The sequence below is a fragment of the Thamnophis sirtalis genome, unplaced genomic scaffold (genome assembly GCF_051295495.1).
Source record: "Thamnophis sirtalis isolate CommonGarterSnake01/CBP01778 unplaced genomic scaffold, rThaSir2_p1.2 scaffold_6, whole genome shotgun sequence".
Classification (NCBI taxonomy): domain Eukaryota; kingdom Metazoa; phylum Chordata; class Lepidosauria; order Squamata; family Natricidae; genus Thamnophis; species Thamnophis sirtalis.
In genome coordinates this window covers 99,172,685-99,195,316 of record NW_028261386.1, presented here as the reverse complement: position 1 = coordinate 99,195,316, position 22,632 = coordinate 99,172,685, and the positions used below count along the sequence as shown (strand labels likewise).

At 38.1% G+C, this 22,632-nt stretch overlaps 1 protein-coding gene across 1 annotated transcript; it reads left to right on the top strand.

Annotated features, from left to right (window-relative positions):
* Window positions 1-5,019: 5,019 nt before the first annotated feature.
* On the top strand, window positions 5,020-17,678 carry LOC148045110 (monocarboxylate transporter 10-like). The gene is made up of 10 exons (XM_087719028.1): window positions 5,020-5,044; window positions 5,232-5,459; window positions 5,699-5,914; window positions 7,058-7,267; window positions 10,349-10,503; window positions 11,604-11,766; window positions 12,814-13,017; window positions 15,046-15,248; window positions 16,629-16,970; window positions 17,457-17,678. Exons 1-10 carry the CDS (start codon window positions 5,020-5,022, stop codon window positions 17,676-17,678), a joined length of 1,968 nt encoding a protein of 655 aa, XP_087575154.1.
* Window positions 17,679-22,632: the final 4,954 nt, after the last annotated feature.

The window sequence follows — 22,632 nt, the reverse complement described above, 5'->3', positions numbered from 1 at the left end:
AAGTCCCAATGCCTTTTGTAAAAGGACCTTTGGTTTGTTAACATTGTTAACGATTATTAGACATTTCTACACTTTGATTAGAAAGGGAAAGAAATTGGTTCAATCGATTATTTCCATGATACGTTTAAACTGGTAGCATATTCAAAAAACTGAAACAAGATGCTTTTGAGCACCTACAAAATGCGTTAATTAGGTAAATTAAGTTCTGCCTTGAACAGGAGGTTGGGCTAAAAGATATTCAAGGTCGTTTCCAACCTTATCATTCTATGTATTAAATCGGAGAATGTGACTATGATTTTATTGTTCAACAGCAGTTGGAATGTTCAAAAATTCAAATGCTAACTTTGGTGGAAAGGTGGTAGGACTGTCAATTTGCTTTGTAGTAATAATGCTTGCTTGCAGGCTTGTATAGGGACATGCCTGAAATTATGAATATTGTGTGGGTGAGGAATATGGGTAGAGAAAAGAATTTGAATACCTCTTTGGAAAGACTAAGCTGTGCAGGACATGAAAGAGAGAACAATATAAACACCACAATCTGTGACAGGCATCCTAGTTTCAACCTGCTGGTACTCTTTGTTTTCCATGAATCACTTGGAAAAGGAGAGAAAGGAAAACAGCACATGTTGGGGGTTGTATAAAATTAGACCACGTGTTAAATGTAGTTTATGTTCAGATGGTTGCCCATTTTGGTTTTAAATAAACAGTAAACTGCTACAATGTTTCTTTTAAAAATACTACGCAGATTTTTGAAGGCAGGCAACTCTGCACTTCTTCAAATGAAATGCATTTTTGTGCAGAAGCTGTATGATTGATTCCAGAATAAAGTGTAGCTGTTTTAAGGACTTGCAAACCAATGCAGCATTAGTGCCCCTTTAATCCTTGGCATATTCTAGAGCATTTCTTTATTTTCAGAAGCCTGCACAGCCATACTTTTTCCACTTTAAATGGGCATAAAATTGCTGCATCTTTCTAAATTGTAAGACAACATGATAATGAATGTGTTTATGTGTTTTTAATAAAATCTATTCCCTCAATAATTTTTCATATCTGCTTTTAGGCAAGAAGAATTTTAAGAAAAAGCAGGAACCAATATTTACACTAGAATGATTTCATAATTTTTGTATTTTTCCACCTTGTACAGATTTTCTATATAAAATAGTTAAATATTTTTTTATGTAAATAAGCTGAGCCAAGTAAGTGCCTTGATATACTAAAACAATAACCCTATTTTTTCTCCAGTGCGCTGCTTGGAGAGTCCAAGCATGGGTTAACACAGTCTATCTGCCCTAGGACTGAGTGAGTTTTTGCTCTTGGCCATGCCTCCCTTTGCCTCCATTATTCAGTTTAAGAAACTCAGTCCGCCCGTTTGGACTGTTCTGGGGAGCGCTCCAGTCCTAGAACAGATAACTGGACTCCCCACGTTAGCTATATAGTCTAAATCGGTTGCATTTAGTTGAGATTAAAGTTTTGCTTCAGTTTTTTGTTTCAGGTGTTCTATGAGGATCGGAAGATCGACTTACAGGTAGTTTATGTGCTGACAGGGCTCCGGGCCGTTTCTTCACCTGCTGGTCGCACATGGGCAGGAACGAGAGGTCGCTTGTCCGGCGAGGGCTGGTCAGCAAGGGGACATTGGGAAGCTTCCTGAATGGCGCTGATCCCCACTGGGCCTTCGTGAGTTCGCACGGTGAGCTTGAGCACTCCGGCGAGAGCAGCGGTGTTCCTCTTGCCTGGGAAAGGCGGCGGCCATTTTTGTAGTTTGCATGCTTTTGCTTGCGGCTACGCACATATCGGCCACCATTTTGGTTGAGCTTCATGGATGGAGGGAGCAGTTGTGTGCCGTCGGACTAAGGAAGAGGACCTTGTTAAGCCCCTCAGCTGCAGACCACCGCCAGGAAACGGGCCTTGTCCAGGGCACCGGCCAGGCCTGCCTTCCTGTTCTCCACTGCTTGGAGTCTCCGAGGGAGGCAGGAGGAGGGAATCCGGCCTTTGGGTGGCCCTATCCTCCTCGTTTGGTCTGCGGGCACACCTTTGCCAGCTGGCAGGGTGCCCAGTGCCCAGCTGCTGAAGTGAAAGTTCCTGTCTGTGTAGAACATCATGGCAGACAATGGCAAGGAGGCAGGACCCTCCGGTAAACGCAGCAAGCTATCCCCTCAAACCAAGGGAAGTAAAGGAGGGAAGGGTGCCTGTAGGAAGTAAAGGAGAGAAGCCTCCCTGGGGACTTCTGGGACTGGTGACAGGGCCAGGGAAGGTTCCCAACCAGGCGGGGCTGTTGAGGCTAAGGCCCCATAACCACAAGGGTCTCTGGTGAACATGAGCCACGAGGTGGGCTTGCCCACATGGCATGGGGAAATGCAGGACTCCCACTCCTTCCAGGGCAGCAGGTCCCCTTCCCTGATAGATGAAAGATCTGGGGGTGATTCCCCAGAGGCATCCTGGGATTACCCCGATTCCCCTAGCTCCTCTGTCAGGGAGGAGCTGGGGCCCTTCCAAGGTCTCCTCCCTGCTGAGAAGAGGTCCAGCTCAGAGAGGCATAGGGCGGGCCTGGTCCAGCTAGGCCTCGGCCTAGGGAGGACAAAGGTTCGGCCTTGTCTGCAGAGATGAAGGAGGTCATCTCCATTGCCATATCCCAGGGGATCGCTGAAGGCATTAAGCACAGGGAAGCGGGGGCATTTGGGACCCCCAGGTCTAAGTGAACCTCGAGTTCCACTCAGGCTCAGGCTCCAGCCTCTCCGGGCACTTCGGTCGCCACAGAGGAGTCAGTCTTAGGATGGGGGGAGGCTGGAAGTTTTGAATTGTTTGAGGATGAGGATTTGCCTCCTGACAAGCCAGCCTTTACAGGATTGTTCAAACCAACATTGTTTAGGTCCATATTGCATAAGGCCAAGGTGGCTACCGACTTAGGTTCTACCCCTAAGGTTACAGCTGCTGCATCCTCCTCTGCCAAGGATCCCAAAGAAGGTCTGTTCAAGGAGACTGCTCCCACTCAGGAGCTAATTCCAGTTCCAGATCTGTTTTGGGACGTAGTCCAGAGAGTGGGTTCAGCCTGGTACCTTGACCAATCCTAGTGGAGTGGATAAATCCCTTTATTCCATGGAGGGTAAAATGGTGGATGTGCTGAAACTGACCGAGGTGGATGCGCCAGTGGTTTCCTTAACATCGACCTTGAACCTGCCAGCAGACCTCCTGGAAGGTCTAAAGGCGGAGGATAAATGTTCTGAGAAGGCCTGCCATAAGACCCACCAGGCGGCCACCTGGACTATCAGGGCATCCACCTCGGCCTCTTTCTTCATCATGGCGTCCCTTCTTTGGCTCAGACAGCTGAGGACTAGGCCTCCCGCCGGGGGATCCCAGTGGAAGCATGACCTCAGCAAGATCATTACGGCTGTGGAATACTCGGCAGATGCCTCATTGAACACCGCAAAATTTGCCTCTAGAGCATTGGCATCAATGTCACTTCACAGCGGCGGCTGTGGCTTCGTCACTGGCAAGCCAACATGAAGGCCAAATGGAAGCTTGCTTTTTGGGGAGCTCCTGGACAAGTTTGTCATCGAGACGAAAGACAAACGTAAGATTCTCCCGGCCACCTTGAAGAAGGGCAAGCGCAAGGGCTCTGGTTCCCTTCGGAAGCAGTCCTTTCGGGCTCCAGACGCCAACCAGCCGTTCCACTTCTTCCACCTACCAGAGACCCTATTCCCAGGGTGGGGATAGGAATCAGAACAGGGGTTCCTTTGGGTCACATGGCAGGCAGCAGCAGCAACATTCCTTTCGGAAGCTGTACTGTGGTGGAAACAACTCCCGCCAGTTCCGTAAGGGCAAGTGATGCGAGGGTGATGACTGGATGTACGGGCTTCCTGCTCGGTGGTTCCTCGTTTTTTAAACTGAATAATGGAGGCAAAGGGAGGCGTGGCCAAGAGAAAAAACTCACTCAGTCCTAGAGCAGATAGACTGTGTTAACCCACACTTGGACTCTCCTCGCAGTGCCCTGAGAACAACCGTTCACGTAAGCCAACAGTCTTTAACTTGAGTATATGTGTACAAAATATTTAAAAGTATATTGATCCATAAGTTTCAGGGGAAAAATATCAGAAAGAAGATTTCTTAAGGGACAGATTTCTCTCAGAACTATATTCTCTATTTTTATCAAAAACCAATTTACAGTTTAAAAATATTTAAAGTTAGCAAATTGAAGTAGAAGATATTTTAGTTAGATTCGATGGATGATTTAAGAACATTTGTCTAGTATCAGAAATATTTTCAGGAGATAACCAGGCTGAGCCCGAGGGAAGGGTCAAATGCGTTATAAGTTACGAGTCCCTGCATGTTCACAAGACATGCAAGTCCAGCCCACCTTGAATGCTTCTCTTCTACTCATTTCCCTTGACTGTTAGTGGGTCAGATTTGTAGAGAGCTTAAGCTTGCAATAAATCTTTATTACTCATGTGAACTTTCTGAATGTCTGGATTTCCACTTGACAATATCAGCAAAAGCAAGGCATGTGTTAAAAAAATCCTCTTATACCTAGCATTTCTCTGATAGTGAAATGTTCACTGATGAATATAATAGCTTTTATAGTCTTATAAAATTAATTGTGAAATTATGCTTCTAGGAATTGACACTTGTAACATCTTTTAGATAACTTATGAAAAGTTGTAAATAAATAGTCAGGTCAGCTTTGCCAGCAGGCAGTACAGGTAGTTTTTCGGGTTATAAAGACAATTGGGACTGGAATTGCCATTGGTAAGCAATGCAGTGGTGCATTTTCATGTGACTGTGCTGCTTAGGGATGGCGATCCCAGTTTTCATCATTAAGAGACCATTGTGTGGATCATTAAACACCGACCTTACATGACAATGACTTCCAACTTCCTGCTCGCTTCCCCATTGACTTTCCTACTGGAAAGTCAGCAGGAAACTTCAGAAATTGCACTAGCACCATAGCAGCTTGCTGCAACATTGCAAGTACAAACCAAGTGCCAAGAACCCAGATCTCAATTGTGTAACTGCAGAGACGGTGCGATGGCCAGAACTCTGCAGACCAATTGTAAGTGCCCCTTGTTGAGCACTGCCACAAGTTTGAAATGTTTGCTGACATGGTGTAATGCAAACACTGCTCCTATGTGCATGCTGCTTTAGTAAGAAAATTCTGATTATTGGACAGGTGTGCTGAATCTTTTCTATTTGAGAGATTAATAGTGCTTTTTTTCTTCTCTACAATTCTTTGTTCCCAGACATGAAGAAAGGCCGTGATTTCTTTGATAAACAGACATTAAGAAGAACTTTGGAGAATATGCGGTCAGATGTCTCTTTTTTACAACCCCCTCCGGATGGAGGTTGGGGCTGGGTTGTAGTGGCGGCTGCTGCTACTCACTGCTTGCTTGTCAGTGGATTTCATAGTGCCTTCGGGGTCTACATGATGCCCCTTCTTGATACTTTTGAATCAAGTAACTCACAGATAGGTAGGTCATTGTTACATTAAGGTTTCCAGCATAGCTTTGATATATTGTACTGCAGTTTTGTTTATAATTATGTCTTGCTTATTAACAGTCTTTAAGCAAATGGTTTAAACTATATGTCAATGCTCTTGAAATCCACAAGAATTAGTGTCATTTACATCAGTAAAACATATAAGTGAGTTGATAATATTTTTTTTATGATATTTTTTATATGTTTAATTAAATGCATTTGTCTTTTTAAGCTTGGATTGGATCTGTCAGCTATGCGCTGGTTATGATGTTTGGTCCCGTGTCAGGAAAACTCCTGATAAAATATGGAGCCATCAAAGTGACAATCATTGGTGATTTGATGACCATAGGGGGTCTACTGTGGTCATCATATGCTGACAAATTGAAAACCTTTTTTTTCACCCGGGGTATCATTGTTGGCGTGGGATCAAGTCTGGCCTACACTCCAGGTAATGCTTTACATTAAAATCAAATTTTGTCACACATTTCTTCTGTTTTTGAAAACATATTTTTGCTTTGCTTTTGCTTTTGCTTTTGCTTTTGCTTTTGCTTTTGCTTTTGCTTTTGCTTTTGCTTTTGCTTTTGCTTTTGCTTTTGCTTTTGCTTTTGCTTTTGCTTTGCTTTGCTTTGCTTTGCTTTGCTTTGCTTTGCTGCACTTTTTCATGAGAAAACTTGTTAGGTAAGCTTTCCATTGGGAGAGCGAGTACGTTCAGCGAAGCGTTGTGAGAGTTGTGTTGCAGAACACACAAACCAGCATACAGAGCAGTGGTGGGTTTCAACTAACCAACTAAGGAGAGATAGTATGTCAGGTGCCATCATTTTCCTAGGGAGGACTTCCATCCTTAAGTAGAAGTGGGCCAAAAGACACCAGCCAGGAACATGTACAAACTGAAAAAGAAGTAACGTAGGGGATAAAGAAAGAGAGAAATGTAGTTGTTTCTTGGGAAAGGTGGGTAAACTTGGTAAGCCCCTTTTCTGGGTGGCCATTCCTAGCCGCTTGCGCCCGGTGCTGCGGTTGAAGTGAAGCCCCAAAGCCCCCGCCACCACCGGAATATCTGCTGCCGCCTCTTCCTCCTCCTCCAACAGCACTGCCAGAGTCCATCAAACAGTCCAAGTCATAAACAGATAAGACAGTCCGTCATCAATGTCTTTCAGTTAAGGGATAATCCATATAACATAGTCCATAATCATACAAACAGTCCGTTTGCTAACTGTTGCAAAACTTACAATAGCTCACGACACTCAGATCAGATCAGCCCAGCATCTAACAAACAGAGAGCTAGCAGTCATTCTGGCTCTCTCGTGTGGCCGATTGAGGAAAAACAGCAACCAATCACATTTTACCGTATGATTTAAAGAAACAATTACAACATTGCTACATGATTTATATATTGCCAACCCAACTGTTAGATTAAATTCCTAACAAAACTCATTAGAAATAGTAGCATGGTTTTTAATTGTGTCAGATGAAAAGCAATGTTTAAGCTTTCTCCTTTCCCAGATACCTTTTTCATGTTAAATCAAACAGAGGGTGATGTGACTGGACTTCAATATAAAAGAACTACTTTAAATTTCTGTTTGTTTCTTGATAGGTATCATCATGGTCAGTTTATATTTTACCAAGAAACGATCTTTGGCTACTGGCCTAGTGATGGCTGGAGGGGCTTCAGGAACGTTCATTCAGAATAAGCTGCAGCACGTTCTCATCCAGCAGCTCAAATGGAGAGGCAGCCTAAGGGCCTACAGCGCAATGCTGGCCATATGTGTTATTGCTGCGTTTGCGTACAGGCCCCTCCAAAAGCGTATGTATCTGCTTTGGGCATTTTAAATTAAATATCTCCTTTTTCCCGTGTGTGTGGGGGGGGGGAAGAGAATCCATATTGGGTAAAATAAGGATACAAAGTAACACCAAGAGTTCTTTTCAGGTTTCTGAATTCTCCTACACAATTACTCAGACAAAACACAACTATACATCCCTGCCCCCCCCCCAATAAATAAGTAGCAACACGGGAATAAAAAGAAAGTAAATCCAACATTTAGGACAACTATTGCAACCATGGTTGCAATTTGATCTCAATCTGGGATGCTGGTTGTAGACTGAAGGCCCCAATGGACAGTGTCATACAGCAAATGGAAATTATATGAGTGGTACGACAAATGGTGCATTGCTTAAATTAAAATGTGACCCTCCATTATCTCAGCTTCCTTTCGTGGACTGTTTTCCAAAGACCCTTTCTAGTTTTATTTGAATTGGGGCAAGTCTTTAATAAGGTAATATGTAACCATTGACTATAGATGGAATCATAGCACTAGCACCCAGGATTATATACCTTTTCACGGTGCTTTAAAAGCCTCTCTTAGCGGTTGGCAGAGTCAGCATATTGCCCCCAGCAATCTGGGTCTTCATTTTACCGACCTCGGAAGGATGGATTACAAATGCATCCTAGGACTGTTTTGAAAAAGTAGTTTATACGTTTAGTTTCCCTGGTCTTGTAACATCTAATTCAAATTTTCTGCATCTGGATGTGGATGTGATGTAGCAGCTAATAATATGGAACAGAGCAGAAAATGTATGTCTTGTAAGTCATAAATTCATTGGACATGTGAGTAGATAAGAACTTGACACATCTTAAGTGTTCTGTAAAAGTAAGTTTCACAACCATGTATTTATTAAATTCAGATTCTGGTTATTAATGATTGTAGTGACATTTGTCTATCAGAGATTATTTCGCACTTCCCTGTCTTCTCCTGCTCTCCACTGTCTCCCAGAGTCTAACCATGCCCACTGCATCAATGACACTCATCCTCTGCCGTCTCCTTCCCTTTTGCCTTCAGTCTTTCCCAGCATCAGGGTCCTCTCTTCTTATTTGATGGCTAAAATATTTATGGTTCAGCTTCAGTATCTGTCCTTCTAAAGGACAGTCAGGGTTGATTTCCTTTAGGATAAAGCTATTTAAAGAAGCTGAATATAAATGCAAGATCAGACCCATATGGCCTGGCAATAGCTAGAACTTAAGGAAGTCAGCGTGTTTGATCCTTATCCCACCCCTACCCCCGAAATGTCAGGTATTCCACTATAGATTTTTTGTTAACATCTATTCGTCCAAAATTACTTTTATCATCCCTCTCATTTATCATTCTGTCTCCAATCTAATTTGGGTTTTCAGATGATAAGAATTCAGGAAAGGGCTAGCTCAGTTATTGTCAGTAAAGAGACCTGTCACTGACTGCTTATTTTATTTAATAAATTTATAGGGCAGCTTTGGGGAACAGAAAAGCTGGGGCATATTAATTAGGAAAGACCCTATCAGTATGCCTTATAGTAAAAGACAAATCCGTTCTTCTGGGAAATATTATAGTTTAATTCCTGAAATTCATGTTTCTTGTCTTTTTCATTTCAGTAAAACCTGTTAAGATTTGGGTAAACACATGCTTGGAAAAAAGACTGTTTTCAGTTTAACACCCCAGAACTTGAGGCATAGGACTGCACTAAAGCAACTCAATTCATTTCTTAAATCACCGATGCTGTTTGCTTCCAGGAATGCAAATTGCAAATGAAAGCAACTAAGTAGTTGTGTCAAGTATCTAGAACAAATTTCCTTAACCTAGGGAAAATTGAGTTACCGGATTTTTCAGAATATAAGATGCACCTTCCCCCCCCCCCCCCGAAAAAAGGGGAAAATCTGGGTGTGTCTTATACACTGAATACAGCATTTTTGGCCTCTGAAACCCCGTCCCTTCACAAAAATGGACGTGCAGAGGGTTTGGGAGGACTGCAAAGTGCTAATGGAGGCTGGGGTGGGCAAAAATGAGCAAAAAACAGGCTGTTTTTTGCTCGCCCCCCCCCCAGCCCCCAAGAGCACTTTGCAGGCCTCCTAAAGGCTATGTGTGCCCTTTTTGTGGCAAAAGGGCCTGTTTTGGAAAAAAACAGCCCTTTTTTGCTTGTTACACCCCACCAGACCCCAGGAGTACCTAAAGGCTATGCATGCCCTTTCTTTTGGTGAAATACAGACCACTTTTTCCTCATCCACCCCGGCCCCCAGGAGCATTTTGCAGGCCTCTGAAGCTCTCTGCATGCCCCGTTTTTCACAAATGAGGCATGCAGGAGGTTTGGGACGTCTTCAGAGTGCAAAAACTTTTTTTAAAATTTACTTGATGTGTCTTGTACTCCGGTGCGTCTTATACTCTGAAAAATACAGTAAATTGCAGCTCCTGTTATCCAGTCAGCCTTGCCAAGTAGACTAGACTTAGAAATCAATGCCACATACTTTAGGTCTAAAATTACTTTTATTCAAAGAGCTATAGTAAAAAATTCTTGCAATTCCCAATGTGCTTCGTTTTGCTCTCATTTTATCTTTGTGTGACGTAGAGAGGGGTGTGTCTGAGATGATTACTGAAATTAGTTTCTTGGAATGGACTTAAGCCACGCTTGTTTGATGATTGCCTTGGTAATGGCTTTTCCTCATGTTTTTCTAGGCCATTCCCTTATGCCTTTCCCACCTAATATACTGGCTGCATTTCGGAAACTGTAGGCACCAGTGTGATTCCTATTCATGATAAAAGTCCCAGTGTGATTCCTATTCATGATAAAAGTAAACTTTTTGTGTACAAGGAACTCATTCTCTCTAATGCCTATACCTGCTCCAGCTGTGTCCAGCAAGACATGTTAACAGAGGTTCTTGTGGTATATAAAATCATTTTTTGCAATCATCCTCAAAATAATTGCTTAAACATCACACAAATCCATCCTGTGCTCATTTGTGATGCACTTTTTATGTTATCCGGGTTGCACATAACTGTTGTATTTATTGCTTTCTGGTGAAATTAATCAGTATTGCGTACACAGTAATAATTTCTCTCTTTTTTTACTTTGTATTTTACAGATAGAACTCATCCAAGTGTAGTTGAAAAATTTAACACATCGCCTCTAAGAGGGTTTATAGTCGATTTAGGTTTATGGAAAGATCGCATTTTTGAGATATGGGTCGGTTCTCTTGGATTAGCAAAATTTGGATTCTACATACCTTTTGTGCATATGGTAAGTTGCCATTATCTTTTTTTTTTTTTTTGGCTTTTCTGTTATAGCTTGGAACGAGAGTCCCCAACCTGTGGGCCATGACCCACTAGCGGGCTTTGAGGGTTTTGCAACCAGGCCATGGTAATGGCCGGCTCGTGTGTGTGTGTCGATGCATATCTTCACTTGCATGAGCACCAGCCAAGCACATACACACGCTCCCTTTAAATGAGCAGTAGGTATGTGTGCATGGTACTTGCACAAATGGAGTGTGTTATATTATATCTATAGTGTCAAGTCACAGTACTTTTGACAGTGAATGTATGCCTTTTGGATTCAAGTTCTGTAAAGATGTTGTGCCTTAAAATGGCTTCTACTGTACAGCACAGTGGAGTTGCCATGGTAACGGCTTCACAGTACTCCACAAGGGGCTCCCTCCAATACAGGATTGGGATAAATACATACCCAGACTACCCCGATTTATCAGCTAATTCTAACTATTTTAAGACATGTGGCTAAACATTCAATTTTTACCAGTTTTAATCCTTAACTCAATTTTGGAGAAGGGCTACATCAATTTGGGCCAAGTTGATTTATTTTTAGTAGCTGTAAGATTGTTGTTTGTCCATAATAGGTAAATGGTCACTGAGAACAAGTGTACATTTATTTCAATAGTGTCAGATACACCAACTGCAGTCTTGACTGTACTAACTTTCAAAACTTGAATAATACTTGGTCAATTACTTTTGAGGAATAATTTTTGAAGAAAACATCGTGTCATTGCCAAAGGATCTAAATTTGGTGCCACCTTCATATATTGGATTAAATCCCATAGTCCCCTGTCAGTTTGATTTTTGGCAATGCATTATGGAGGCATAAAATTGGAGAACACTAATGTATCCAATGAAGATAGACTTATCAGGAGAGGAGTATGAAATGTTTGAATTGTCAGTCAGTTACATCTTTTTTTTTTTGCTAACTATTTGCATAAATCTTTAAACAAGTATGAATGAATTTGCGGCTATATTTAATTACTAGGTTAGCTTAATTATGACTAGTGTTCACTAAACAGAATACTTTAAACCCGACATGTTAAAAATCGTGCTTCATTTTCTTTTTTGCAGATGAAACTTGCAGATGATTTAGGTATTCCTACGGAAAAAGCATCCTACATTATGGTGGGACTTGGAGTAAGCAGCATGATTAGTTGTCTTCTATTTGGAAAGATTTGTGATATTAAAAGTGTCGACCGACTTTATGTGAACCAGACATCCATATTATGTGTTGGTAAGTTACACAGTAAGCTTCTGAATGTTTTTTGCCTGAGAAATTATGGTTTTAGACCTAGAAACATCTAGAGTGTCATTTCTTGCACATATGAGTTATATCAGCACAACTACAAGTTAACACTGTGCCTTAAGTTAATTATTGCCAAATCTTCTTGAGGCCATTCGTGTGATGGCTTGAATTCCAGTTCTCACTGGAACATGATGAGTAGAAATTAGGAATTAGGAGAATGGAATCTGACACATGAGGTGGGTTCTCATGGGAGAACCTACTGTATTTTTTGGAGTATAAGATGCACCCTTTTCCCTCAAAAAAGAGGCTGAAAATCTGGGTGTGTCTTATACACTGAATACAGCATTTTTTGCCACCTGAAACCCCACCCCTTTCACCAAAATGGTCGTGCATAGCTTGTAGGAGGCTTTCAGAGAGCTCCTGAGGGATGGGGAGGGCAGAAATGAGCAAAAAATGAGCCATTTTATGCTCATTTTTGCCCTCCCAGCCCCCAGGAGCACTCTAAAAGCTTTCTAATGCCCTTTTTTTGACAAAAAAGGGCCTGTTTTCACAAGAAATGGGCTGTTTTTTGCTCATTTTTTGCCCCCGACCCACTCCCCAGGAACACTCTACAAGCCTCCTAAGGGCTATTCATGACCTTTTTTAAAAAAGCAGGCCTGTTTTTGTGAAAAATGGGCCATTTTGGGGAGGTTTGCAGAGTGCAAAAACTTTTTTTTAATTTGCCTCTTCAAAACCTTGGTGCGTCTTATACTTTGGTGCGTCTTATACTCTGAAAAATACAGTAATTTCTTTATGGCACTCTAGCAGAAGACACTTGGGCACTTGGAGCCAATGCATAGGTTCCTTAATATGAGGCACAGAAGATGCATTACTACCATACTTGAGAAACAAAATTTTTGGTAAGCAGAACTAAAATATTGGAAATTAGCAGTGGCAAAGCCTGATGAGTGCTGTTTTATCTTAGTTTTCATTATAGAGTAAATAAATACATTTGGTTCATATTGAAATCTGTGTCCTTCATGTTTTATTTTTCAGGTGTGGTCTACTCTATTATTCCTTATTGCACATCTTTTACCGCTCTTGTAGTCGTTTGCTCCTTTTTGGGATTTTTCGACGCAGGGAACTATGTTCTCCTACCTATCCTTACATTTGATTTGGTGGGAGAAGAAAGAATGCCTGTTGCATGGGGATTTATGATGGCTGTCAATGCAATTAGCTGTTTTGGTCCACCCTTTGCAGGTAAACCAGTTAATGCGATTTGTCTGTAAAAAACACTGAGCCTGTAGAAAACTATATTGCTAATGTGTCCAAGAACTGACTCTTCCCAAGGCCTGCCCGAGTATTTATTTGCTTATTATATTTGTATGCCTGCAAATCTCACAAATATGGCATACAGCAGTGAATTAAAAAGAAAAACCAATAAATATTTAAAAACAGTCATGCTTCAAAACAAGCAAGGGGAATGATATGAGCCACAGTAAGATAGCTGTCAGCGTTCCAAATATCATCCAAAATTAAATCAGAGTCCAAGGCAGAATATTCCTCAAAGTTCCAATTTATTAAGAGAGACATGTTGGCACATATGTAGAAACCTGAATCTGAAAGCTTCCTGGGTTTCCGCACCCAGTTGAAAGTTCACAATATTGCCTCCACACCCACAAGTCCATCACATGGTCCAATATTCCACTGCCATGCTGGCAGTTTCACCCATCCAGTTCCGGTCAAGCTCAGAGAGGTAGAGAACAAAAGATGACCTTGGCTTCCTAGAAAGGAATTTTATTTTGATAAAAATACATTCTACTTCTAACTATTCCCCCTCCCAATTCCCTACTAATGAAACAGCATAGTAGAAAAGAATATTAGTGTGGCAGGCCAAAGATCCTAAAAGGAATCGGCTGCAGGCCTGACAATAGCATCACAGGATTTCCCCAGTCTGCTAGGACCCCCAGGTCTGATGGTACAGCCAGGTCCTGAGGGACTTGAATATTGAACAGGATGGACTTTGCCTCACTTCTGGGGGTAAAATATCTCAAAATGGGAGTGCCACACCAAAGAGTCTGCCTTCTGAGACCCAAGTTTAATTCCCTAATAGTTGGGACATGCAGCCTGCTTTCTCTGGTAGGACAAGCACATATAATGAGGAAGAAGCAGTCCCTCAGATCTCTCTTCCCCAACTACTCTCACCTGGAATCAGCCCCGGAGAAAGGAAGTGAACTGGAGCAGCACTCTTATCGCCCACCCTCAATCAAACTCAATCCAGAAGGACTCCATGGTCAATGGTATCAAAAACTGCAGAGAGGTCAAACAGGGCAAGGATGGATGCCTCACCCCCATCTCACACTTGCCTGGCTTCTTGAGGAGCAGGTGAGGCAAACTGACCATTGCTAAAACCTACTCACATAATCCCCTGAACCAGTTTAATCAGCAAAGAGGGACATGGATCTAAAGAACGGGGCTGAGCTTACAGCCCCAAAGACCCTGTCCGCTTCCTCTGGTCAGACAGGTCCATTCCTGTTCAGATAACGGCAATATTCCTTGCTAGGTATTTCCACTGGTTCTGCAACAAGGCCAGCGTCCACTTGGTTCTCTGAGCCCCTCTTATCCCCTCTTAGCTGCTCAGGAGCCCAGAAGGACACATGCCCACCCAGAACAGAGTGGCAGGACACAATAAGGTCTGCACATAATAAGAACAGAGACTTAATGATGCTTTGCCATACTTACCACCACTAGTTAGGTCTTTTTTCCTCTTTCTTTTCTATGTATGCCTATATAGGTACTCCTTGTTTAATGACTACTCATTTAGCAACCATTTGAACTTATGACAGCACTGAACAAGGGTAGTTACAGTGGGACTTCGTACCTACAACCATTGTAGCATCTTGCAGTCATGTGATAAGAATTTCTCTGGCTGGCTGCTCACAAAGTCAGTAGGGAAGCCAGCAGGAAGTCAGAAGCTATGCTCATAAGAGGTTCTCGCTTAACGAACTGCACAGTTCTCACTTAACATTGGTAACTGGGGATTGCAAGAACTGTTGCAGCTAAGTGGTATGGTCACTATTTTTTTATATAAAACTATGTTGCTAAATTATGGCGTTTTCAATTCCAATTAGCAGTTAAGCAAGGACCAGCTGAATAGCTTTTGGGATCAGGAAGGTGTATACTGTGATTACTTAAATCTTTTTGATACTGGAATGTATGGTATCATTTGAAAGGAAATTCTGTTTTGGGAAAGGAAGCACAAAAGTAAACAACATATTTTTGTTTCAGGTCTAATGTATGATACATATGGCAATTATACAATTGGCTTTGTAGTAACTGGAATTTGCAATATTGCAGCCGCTGCCATACTTGCTTTAATACCCTCGTTGCAAAAATCATCAGTCCAGGCAACAAAAAACTACATTAATGCTTCTGTATGTGTAATAACCAATACCATCGTGCCTTGGCAATCTCCAACTATTTCATTAGGGGTAAGGAGTATTTGATGACATTTCTTTCTCTAAACAAGAAAATTTCTTTCCTCTTCTTTTTCTTCCTCCTCCTCCTCCTTTGGTAGTATGTGTTCTGTACTAACCTGATCTTTGATAGGCATTTTATCACAATGACCCTTTCAGTTATTAGCATTTCTATTGACAGGTGGTAGAGAAATTAATATAGAATCTTCATCACGGTCTTCGTGATTTGCTCAAATAGGATGTGCCAGCTACATGAAGACTCATTTAAAACTCTCAGAGTTTAGAGGTTTTGGCATGAACCCTTGCCCTTTGTGTGGTTCCAGCTATTTTTTAGAAAAAATGCATCACAAGCAACATATTTGGCTAATTTCTCTGGAGATTCCCCCCCAATTCTGTTATTTTCTTCATTTCATTCGTTCCTAGACAAATGCATAGTATAAAAAGTAGTTTCATTGCCATTTGCCTTTAAGATACTTAAGGCCCTTTTAATAAATTCCAATAGTAGGGAGTAACCCACTCTGAAATACCTTATACCCCTTTTGTCTGGGAAAAGGCTGCATTACACAGGCTGTTAAAAAATATCAGATGTTCATAAAGGAGACCTGATATAATTACTCTTTCTGTCAGAAATTCATTGGATACAGTACTAAAGCTGTTGAACCCATAGCAGCTGAATGTCTAGATTGAGGCCTCAGTCCCCATCTGTCTCAAAAACTGTATACTTAGTTCTTGTTTAGTGACCACAGTTAGGACCAGCAACTCAGTCATTAAGTGAAGTAGTTGCTAAATGGAGAATTATGTGACGGTTTTTGCATATGATTTTACTTGAGCCTTCCTGCTTACAGTATCAGAATACAACTCCAGTTGTATGGTTGGGAAGGTCCCCAGATTTGATACTTGAGGAAGCTGGGTAAAAGATTGGATCTTATAGTCCCTTTCCCTCACTCCAGTGCCCTCTGGAATGCTTGTCTTCATGCTGCAATAATTAGGAGGACGAAATGAACAGATGCTTTAGATATTTACAATCTTTAGAGAGGAAGTGATTACAAGACAGTAAGGCTTGAGTTTTGGTTTGGGATCACAATTCTTACAAGCTGATTTAGGATGTTGGGAATTATAATAATCTCTATATATATTTTAAAATTGTCCCAAAGCAGAGTTTGAAGGCTATGTGGAAGGATGGTTTATAGCTAATGAATCCAAAGATTATTTAAATTATAGATTTCAAAAGGAATATGAGTGATCATGATAATAGATGATAAGACTTTTAAAATCAGATGTACACTGTCTTTATCTCAGATACATAATGTGTATTCAGATTACGAGAGGAAATGGAAGAATGCTGTTGAACTGCCATCATTAATACTGTCTTTCATAATACATTTTTTGTTACAGAGTGTTACTTCCTCATTCACAAAATCTATGATATCTCCTGCAGCAAGTACCTCAGGCCATTCAAAAGGATTCAGCATGAAATCCTTTAAAAGCATACTAAAATCAGATACAACATCTGTTAAGATGACATCAGAACCTAGGACCTCTGTGGCGACTGTGGAATATATGAAGGCTTTCCCGGATCAAGAGAACGATACAGGTGAGGGGAAATCAGAATTCGCATCTGTTCAAAGTCAAACTTCAATCTCCATGACCCAGGACCTACCCATACCTTGTAAAAAAGAAGATGTAGTGGTCTTGCATGAGTATGAAAGTGACGAGGAAGCTGAAATTGCAACTGGGGTAAAGCCTGGACAAGAGCTAACCGTGCCAGAACTATTCATGAAAAGGGAAAGGTCAGACTCTAAACAATTGGAGCGTTTTCCTCACAGAAGACAAGATGGGGTGGCTTTCTTAGATGAGTATGAAGGAGATGATGAAGAAGAAGCTGAAATTGCAACTGGGGTAAAGCCTGGACAAGAGCTAACTGTGCCAGAACTATTAATGAAAAGGGAAAGGTCAGACTCTAAACAATTGGAGCGTTTTCCTCACAGAAGACAAGATGGGGTGGTTTTCTTAGATGAGTATGAAGGAGATGAAGAAGAAGCTGAAATTGCAACTCGGGTAAAGCCTGGACAAGAGCTAACCGTGCCAGAATTATTCATGAAAAGGGAAAGGTCAGACTCTAAACAATTGGAGCGTTTTCCTCACAGAAAACAAGATGGGGTGGCTTTCTTAGATGAGTATGAAGGAGATGAAGAAGAAGCTGAAATTGCAACTGGGGTAAAGCCTGGACAAGAGCTAACCGTGCCAGAACTATTAATGAAAAGGGAAAGGTCAGACTCTAAACAGTTGGAGCACTTTCCTCATAGAAAAGAAGATGGCGTGGCTTTTTTAGATGACTTCATTGGTGATGAGGAAGAGCACTTGAGATATGTGCCTTCTGCCTCTAACAAAAAAGAAGATGAGTTGGTGGTGGAGGATATAGAGGATAACCCTTATGATGATTAAGAGCAGCTTAAGAGCACAGCTACACTGAATCCAACTGAAGAAAATAAAACTTCTACATCATTGAAAGACTCTGGAAAGACTTCCCCACAGAAAGAGCAATGATGTGATATTTGCTAAAGATGAAGTTAGCAATTTACCGTCATAAGAGAGGAAATAGCAATAGTAGTACTATTAGTATTTAGGATTAAGTAATATTAGCATTATTAGAATTAGCATTATTAGAAAAAATAGATAATCCAATATTTTATTGCTTTCATGATCAATATAGGAAAATATAGAGGGGAAAACATAAAAAACCCAAAAAACCCACAAAAAAACAAAAACAAAAACAAAAACAAAAAAGAACTAATTTTGTTCATCATATGGTGCACATATTCAGTTAACTATTCTTAATGCTGAGAAATTAGATAATCCAATATTTTATTGTTTTCATGATCAATATAGGAAAATATAGGAGGGGGAACCAAAAAAACCCACAAAAAACCAAAAAAAACCCCACAAATTTTGTTCATGATATGGTGCACATATTCAGTTAACTATTCTTAATGCTGAGAAATTAGATAATCCAATATTTTATTGTTTTCATGATCAATATAGGAAAATATAGGGGAAAAAACAAAAAAACCCAAAAACCCACAAAAAAACAAAAAAAACAAAAACAAAAAAGAACTAATTTTGTTCATCATATGGTGCACATATTCAGTTAACTATTCTTAATGCTGAGAAATTAGATAATCCAATATTTTATCCTTTTCATGATCAATATAGGAAAATATAGGAGGGGGAACCAAAAAAACCCACAAAAAACCAAAAAAAAAAAGAAACAAATTTTGTTCATGATATGGTGCACATATTCAGTTAACTATTCTTAATGCTGAGAAATTAGATAATCCAATATTTTATTGTTTTCATGATCAATATAGGAAAATATAGGAGGGGGAACCAAAAAAACCCACAAAAAACCAAAAAAAAAAACACAAATTTTGTTCATGATATGGTGCACATATTCAGTTAACTATTCTTAATGCTGAGAAATTAGATAATCCAATATTTTATTGTTTTCATGATCAATATAGGAAAATATAGGGGAAAAAACAAAAAAAACCCACAAAAAAACAAAAAAAACAAAAACAAAAAAGAACTAATTTTGTTCATCCTATGGTGCACATATTCAGTTAACTATTCTTAATGCTGAGAAATTAGATAATCCAATATTTTATTGTTTTCATGATCAATATAGGAAAATATAGGGGAAAAAACAAAAAAAACCCACAAAAAAACAAAAAAAACAAAAACAAAAAAGAACTAATTTTGTTCATCCTATGGTGCACATATTCAGTTAACTATTCTTAATGCTGAGAAATTAGATAATCCAATATTTTATTGTTTTCATGATCAATATAGGAAAATATAGGGGGAAAAACAAAAAAAACCCAAAAACCCACAAAAAAACAAAAAAAACAAAAACAAAAAAGAACTAATTTTGTTCATCATATGGTGCACATATTCAGTTAACTATTCTTAATGCTGAGAAATTAGATAATCCAATATTTTATTGTTTTCATTATCAATATAGGAAAATATAGGGGAAAAAACAAAAAAAAAACCCAAAAAACCCACAAAAAAACAAAAAAAACAAAAACAAAAAAGAACTAATTTTGTTCATCATATGGTGCACATATTCAGTTAACTATTCTTAATGCTGAGAAATTAGATAATCCAATATTTTATTGTTTTCATGATCAATATAGGAAAATATAGGGGGAAAAACAAAAAAAAACCAAAAAACCCACAAAAAAACAAAACAAAAACAAAAAAGAACTAATTTTGTTCATCATATGGTGCACATATTCAGTTAACTATTCTTAATGCTGAGAAATTAGATAATCCAATATTTTATTGCTTTCATGATCAATATAGGAAAATATAGGGGGGAAAAACAAAAAAAAACCCAAAAAACCCACAAAAAAACAAAAAACAAAAAACAAAAAAGAACTAATTTTGTTCATCATATGGTGCACATATTCAGTTAACTATTCTTAATGCTGAGAAATTAGATAATCCAATATTTTATTGTTTTCATGATCAATATAGGAAAATATAGGGGGAAAAACAAAAAAAAACCCAAAAACCCACAAAAAAACAAAAAACAAAAAACAAAAAAGAACTAATTTTGTTCATCATATGGTGCACATATTCAGTTAACTATTCTTAATGCTGAGAAATTAGATAATCCAATATTTTATTGTTTTCATTATCAATATAGGAAAATATAGGGGGAAAAACAAAAAAAAAACCCAAAAAACCCACAAAAAAACAAAAAAAACAAAAACAAAAAAGAACTAATTTTGTTCATCCTATGGTGCACATATTCAGTTAACTATTCTTAATGCTGAGAAATTAGATAATCCAATATTTTATTGTTTTCATGATCAATATAGGAAAATATAGGGGAAAAAACAAAAAAAAACCAAAAAACCCACAAAAAAACAAAACAAAAACAAAAAAGAACTAATTTTGTTCATGATATGGTGCACATATTCAGTTAACTATTCTTAATGCTGAGAAATTAGATAATCCAATATTTTATTGCTTTCATGATCAATATAGGAAAATATAGGGGGAAAAACAAAAAAAACCCAAAAAACCCACAAAAAAACAAAAAAAAGAACTAATTTTGTTCATCATATGGTGCACATATTCAGTTAACTATTCTTAATGCTGAGAAATTAGATAATCCAATATTTTATTGTTTTCATGATCAATATAGGAAAATATAGGGGAAAAAACAAAAAAAAAAACCAAAAACCCCACAAAAAAACAAAAACAAAAACAAAAACAAAAAAGAACTAATTTTGTTCATCCTATGGTGCACATATTCAGTTAACTATTCTTAATGCTGAGAAATTAGATAATCCAATATTTTATTGCTTTCATGATCAATATAGGAAAATATAGGGGGAAAAACAAAAAAAAACCCAAAAAACCCACAAAAAAACAAAAAAAAACAAAAAAAAAAACCTAATTTTGTTCATCCTATGGTGCACATATTCAGTTAACTATTCTTAATGCTGAGAAATTAGATAATCAAACATTTTATTGTTTTCATGATCAATATAGGAAAATATAGGGGAAAAAACAAAAAAAACCCAAAAAACCCACAAAAAAACAAAAAAAACAAAAACAAAAAAGAACTAATTTTGTTCATCATATGGTGCACATATTCAGTTAACTATTCTTAATGCTGAGAAATTAGATAATCCAATATTTTATTGTTTTCATGATCAATATAGGAAAATATAGGGGAAAAAACAAAAAAAAAACCCCAAACCCACAAAAAAACAAAAAAAAAACAAATTTTGTTCATGATATGGTGCACATATTCAGTTAACTATTCTTAATGCTGAGAAATTAGATAATCCAATATTTTATTGCTTTCATGATCAATATAGGAAAATATAGGGGGAAAAACAAAAAAAAACCCAAAAACCCACAAAAAAACAAAAAAAAGAACTAATTTTGTTCATCATATGGTGCACATATTCAGTTAACTATTCTTAATGCTGAGAAATTAGATAATCCAATATTTTATTGTTTTCATGATCAATATAGGAAAATATAGGGGAAAAAACAAAAAAAAAACCAAAAACCCCACAAAAAAACAAAAACAAAAACAAAAACAAAAAAGAACTAATTTTGTTCATCCTATGGTGCACATATTCAGTTAACTATTCTTAATGCTGAGAAATTAGATAATCCAATATTTTATTGCTTTCATGATCAATATAGGAAAATATAGGGGGAAAAACAAAAAAAAACCCAAAAAACCCACAAAAAAACAAAAAAAAACAAAAACAAAAAAGAACTAATTTTGTTCATCCTATGGTGCACATATTCAGTTAACTATTCTTAATGCTGAGAAATTAGATAATCCAATATTTTATTGTTTTCATGATCAATATAGGAAAATATAGGGGAAAAAACAAAAAAAACCCAAAAAACCCACAAAAAAACAAAAAAAACAAAAACAAAAAAGAACTAATTTTGTTCATCATATGGTGCACATATTCAGTTAACTATTCTTAATGCTGAGAAATTAGATAATCCAATATTTTATTGTTTTCATGATCAATATAGGAAAATATAGGGGAAAAAACAAAAAAAAAACCCCAAACCCACAAAAAAACAAAAAAAAAAACAAATTTTGTTCATGATATGGTGCACATATTCAGTTAACTATTCTTAATGCTGAGAAATTAGATAATCCAATATTTTATTGCTTTCATGATCAATATAGGAAAATATAGGGGGAAAAACAAAAAAAAACCCAAAAACCCACAAAAAAACAAAAAAAAGAACTAATTTTGTTCATCATATGGTGCACATATTCAGTTAACTATTCTTAATGCTGAGAAATTAGATAATCCAATATTTTATTGTTTTCATGATCAATATAGGAAAATATAGGGGAAAAAACAAAAAAAAAACCAAAAACCCCACAAAAAAACAAAAACAAAAACAAAAACAAAAAAGAACTAATTTTGTTCATCCTATGGTGCACATATTCAGTTAACTATTCTTAATGCTGAGAAATTAGATAATCCAATATTTTATTGCTTTCATGATCAATATAGGAAAATATAGGGGGAAAAACAAAAAAAAAACCCAAAAAACCCACAAAAAAACAAAAAAAAACAAAAACAAAAAAGAACTAATTTTGTTCATCCTATGGTGCACATATTCAGTTAACTATTCTTAATGCTGAGAAATTAGATAATCCAATATTTTATTGTTTTCATGATCAATATAGGAAAATATAGGGGAAAAAACAAAAAAAAACCAAAAAACCCACAAAAAAACAAAACAAAAACAAAAAAGAACTAATTTTGTTCATGATATGGTGCACATATTCAGTTAACTATTCTTAATGCTGAGAAATTAGATAATCCAATAT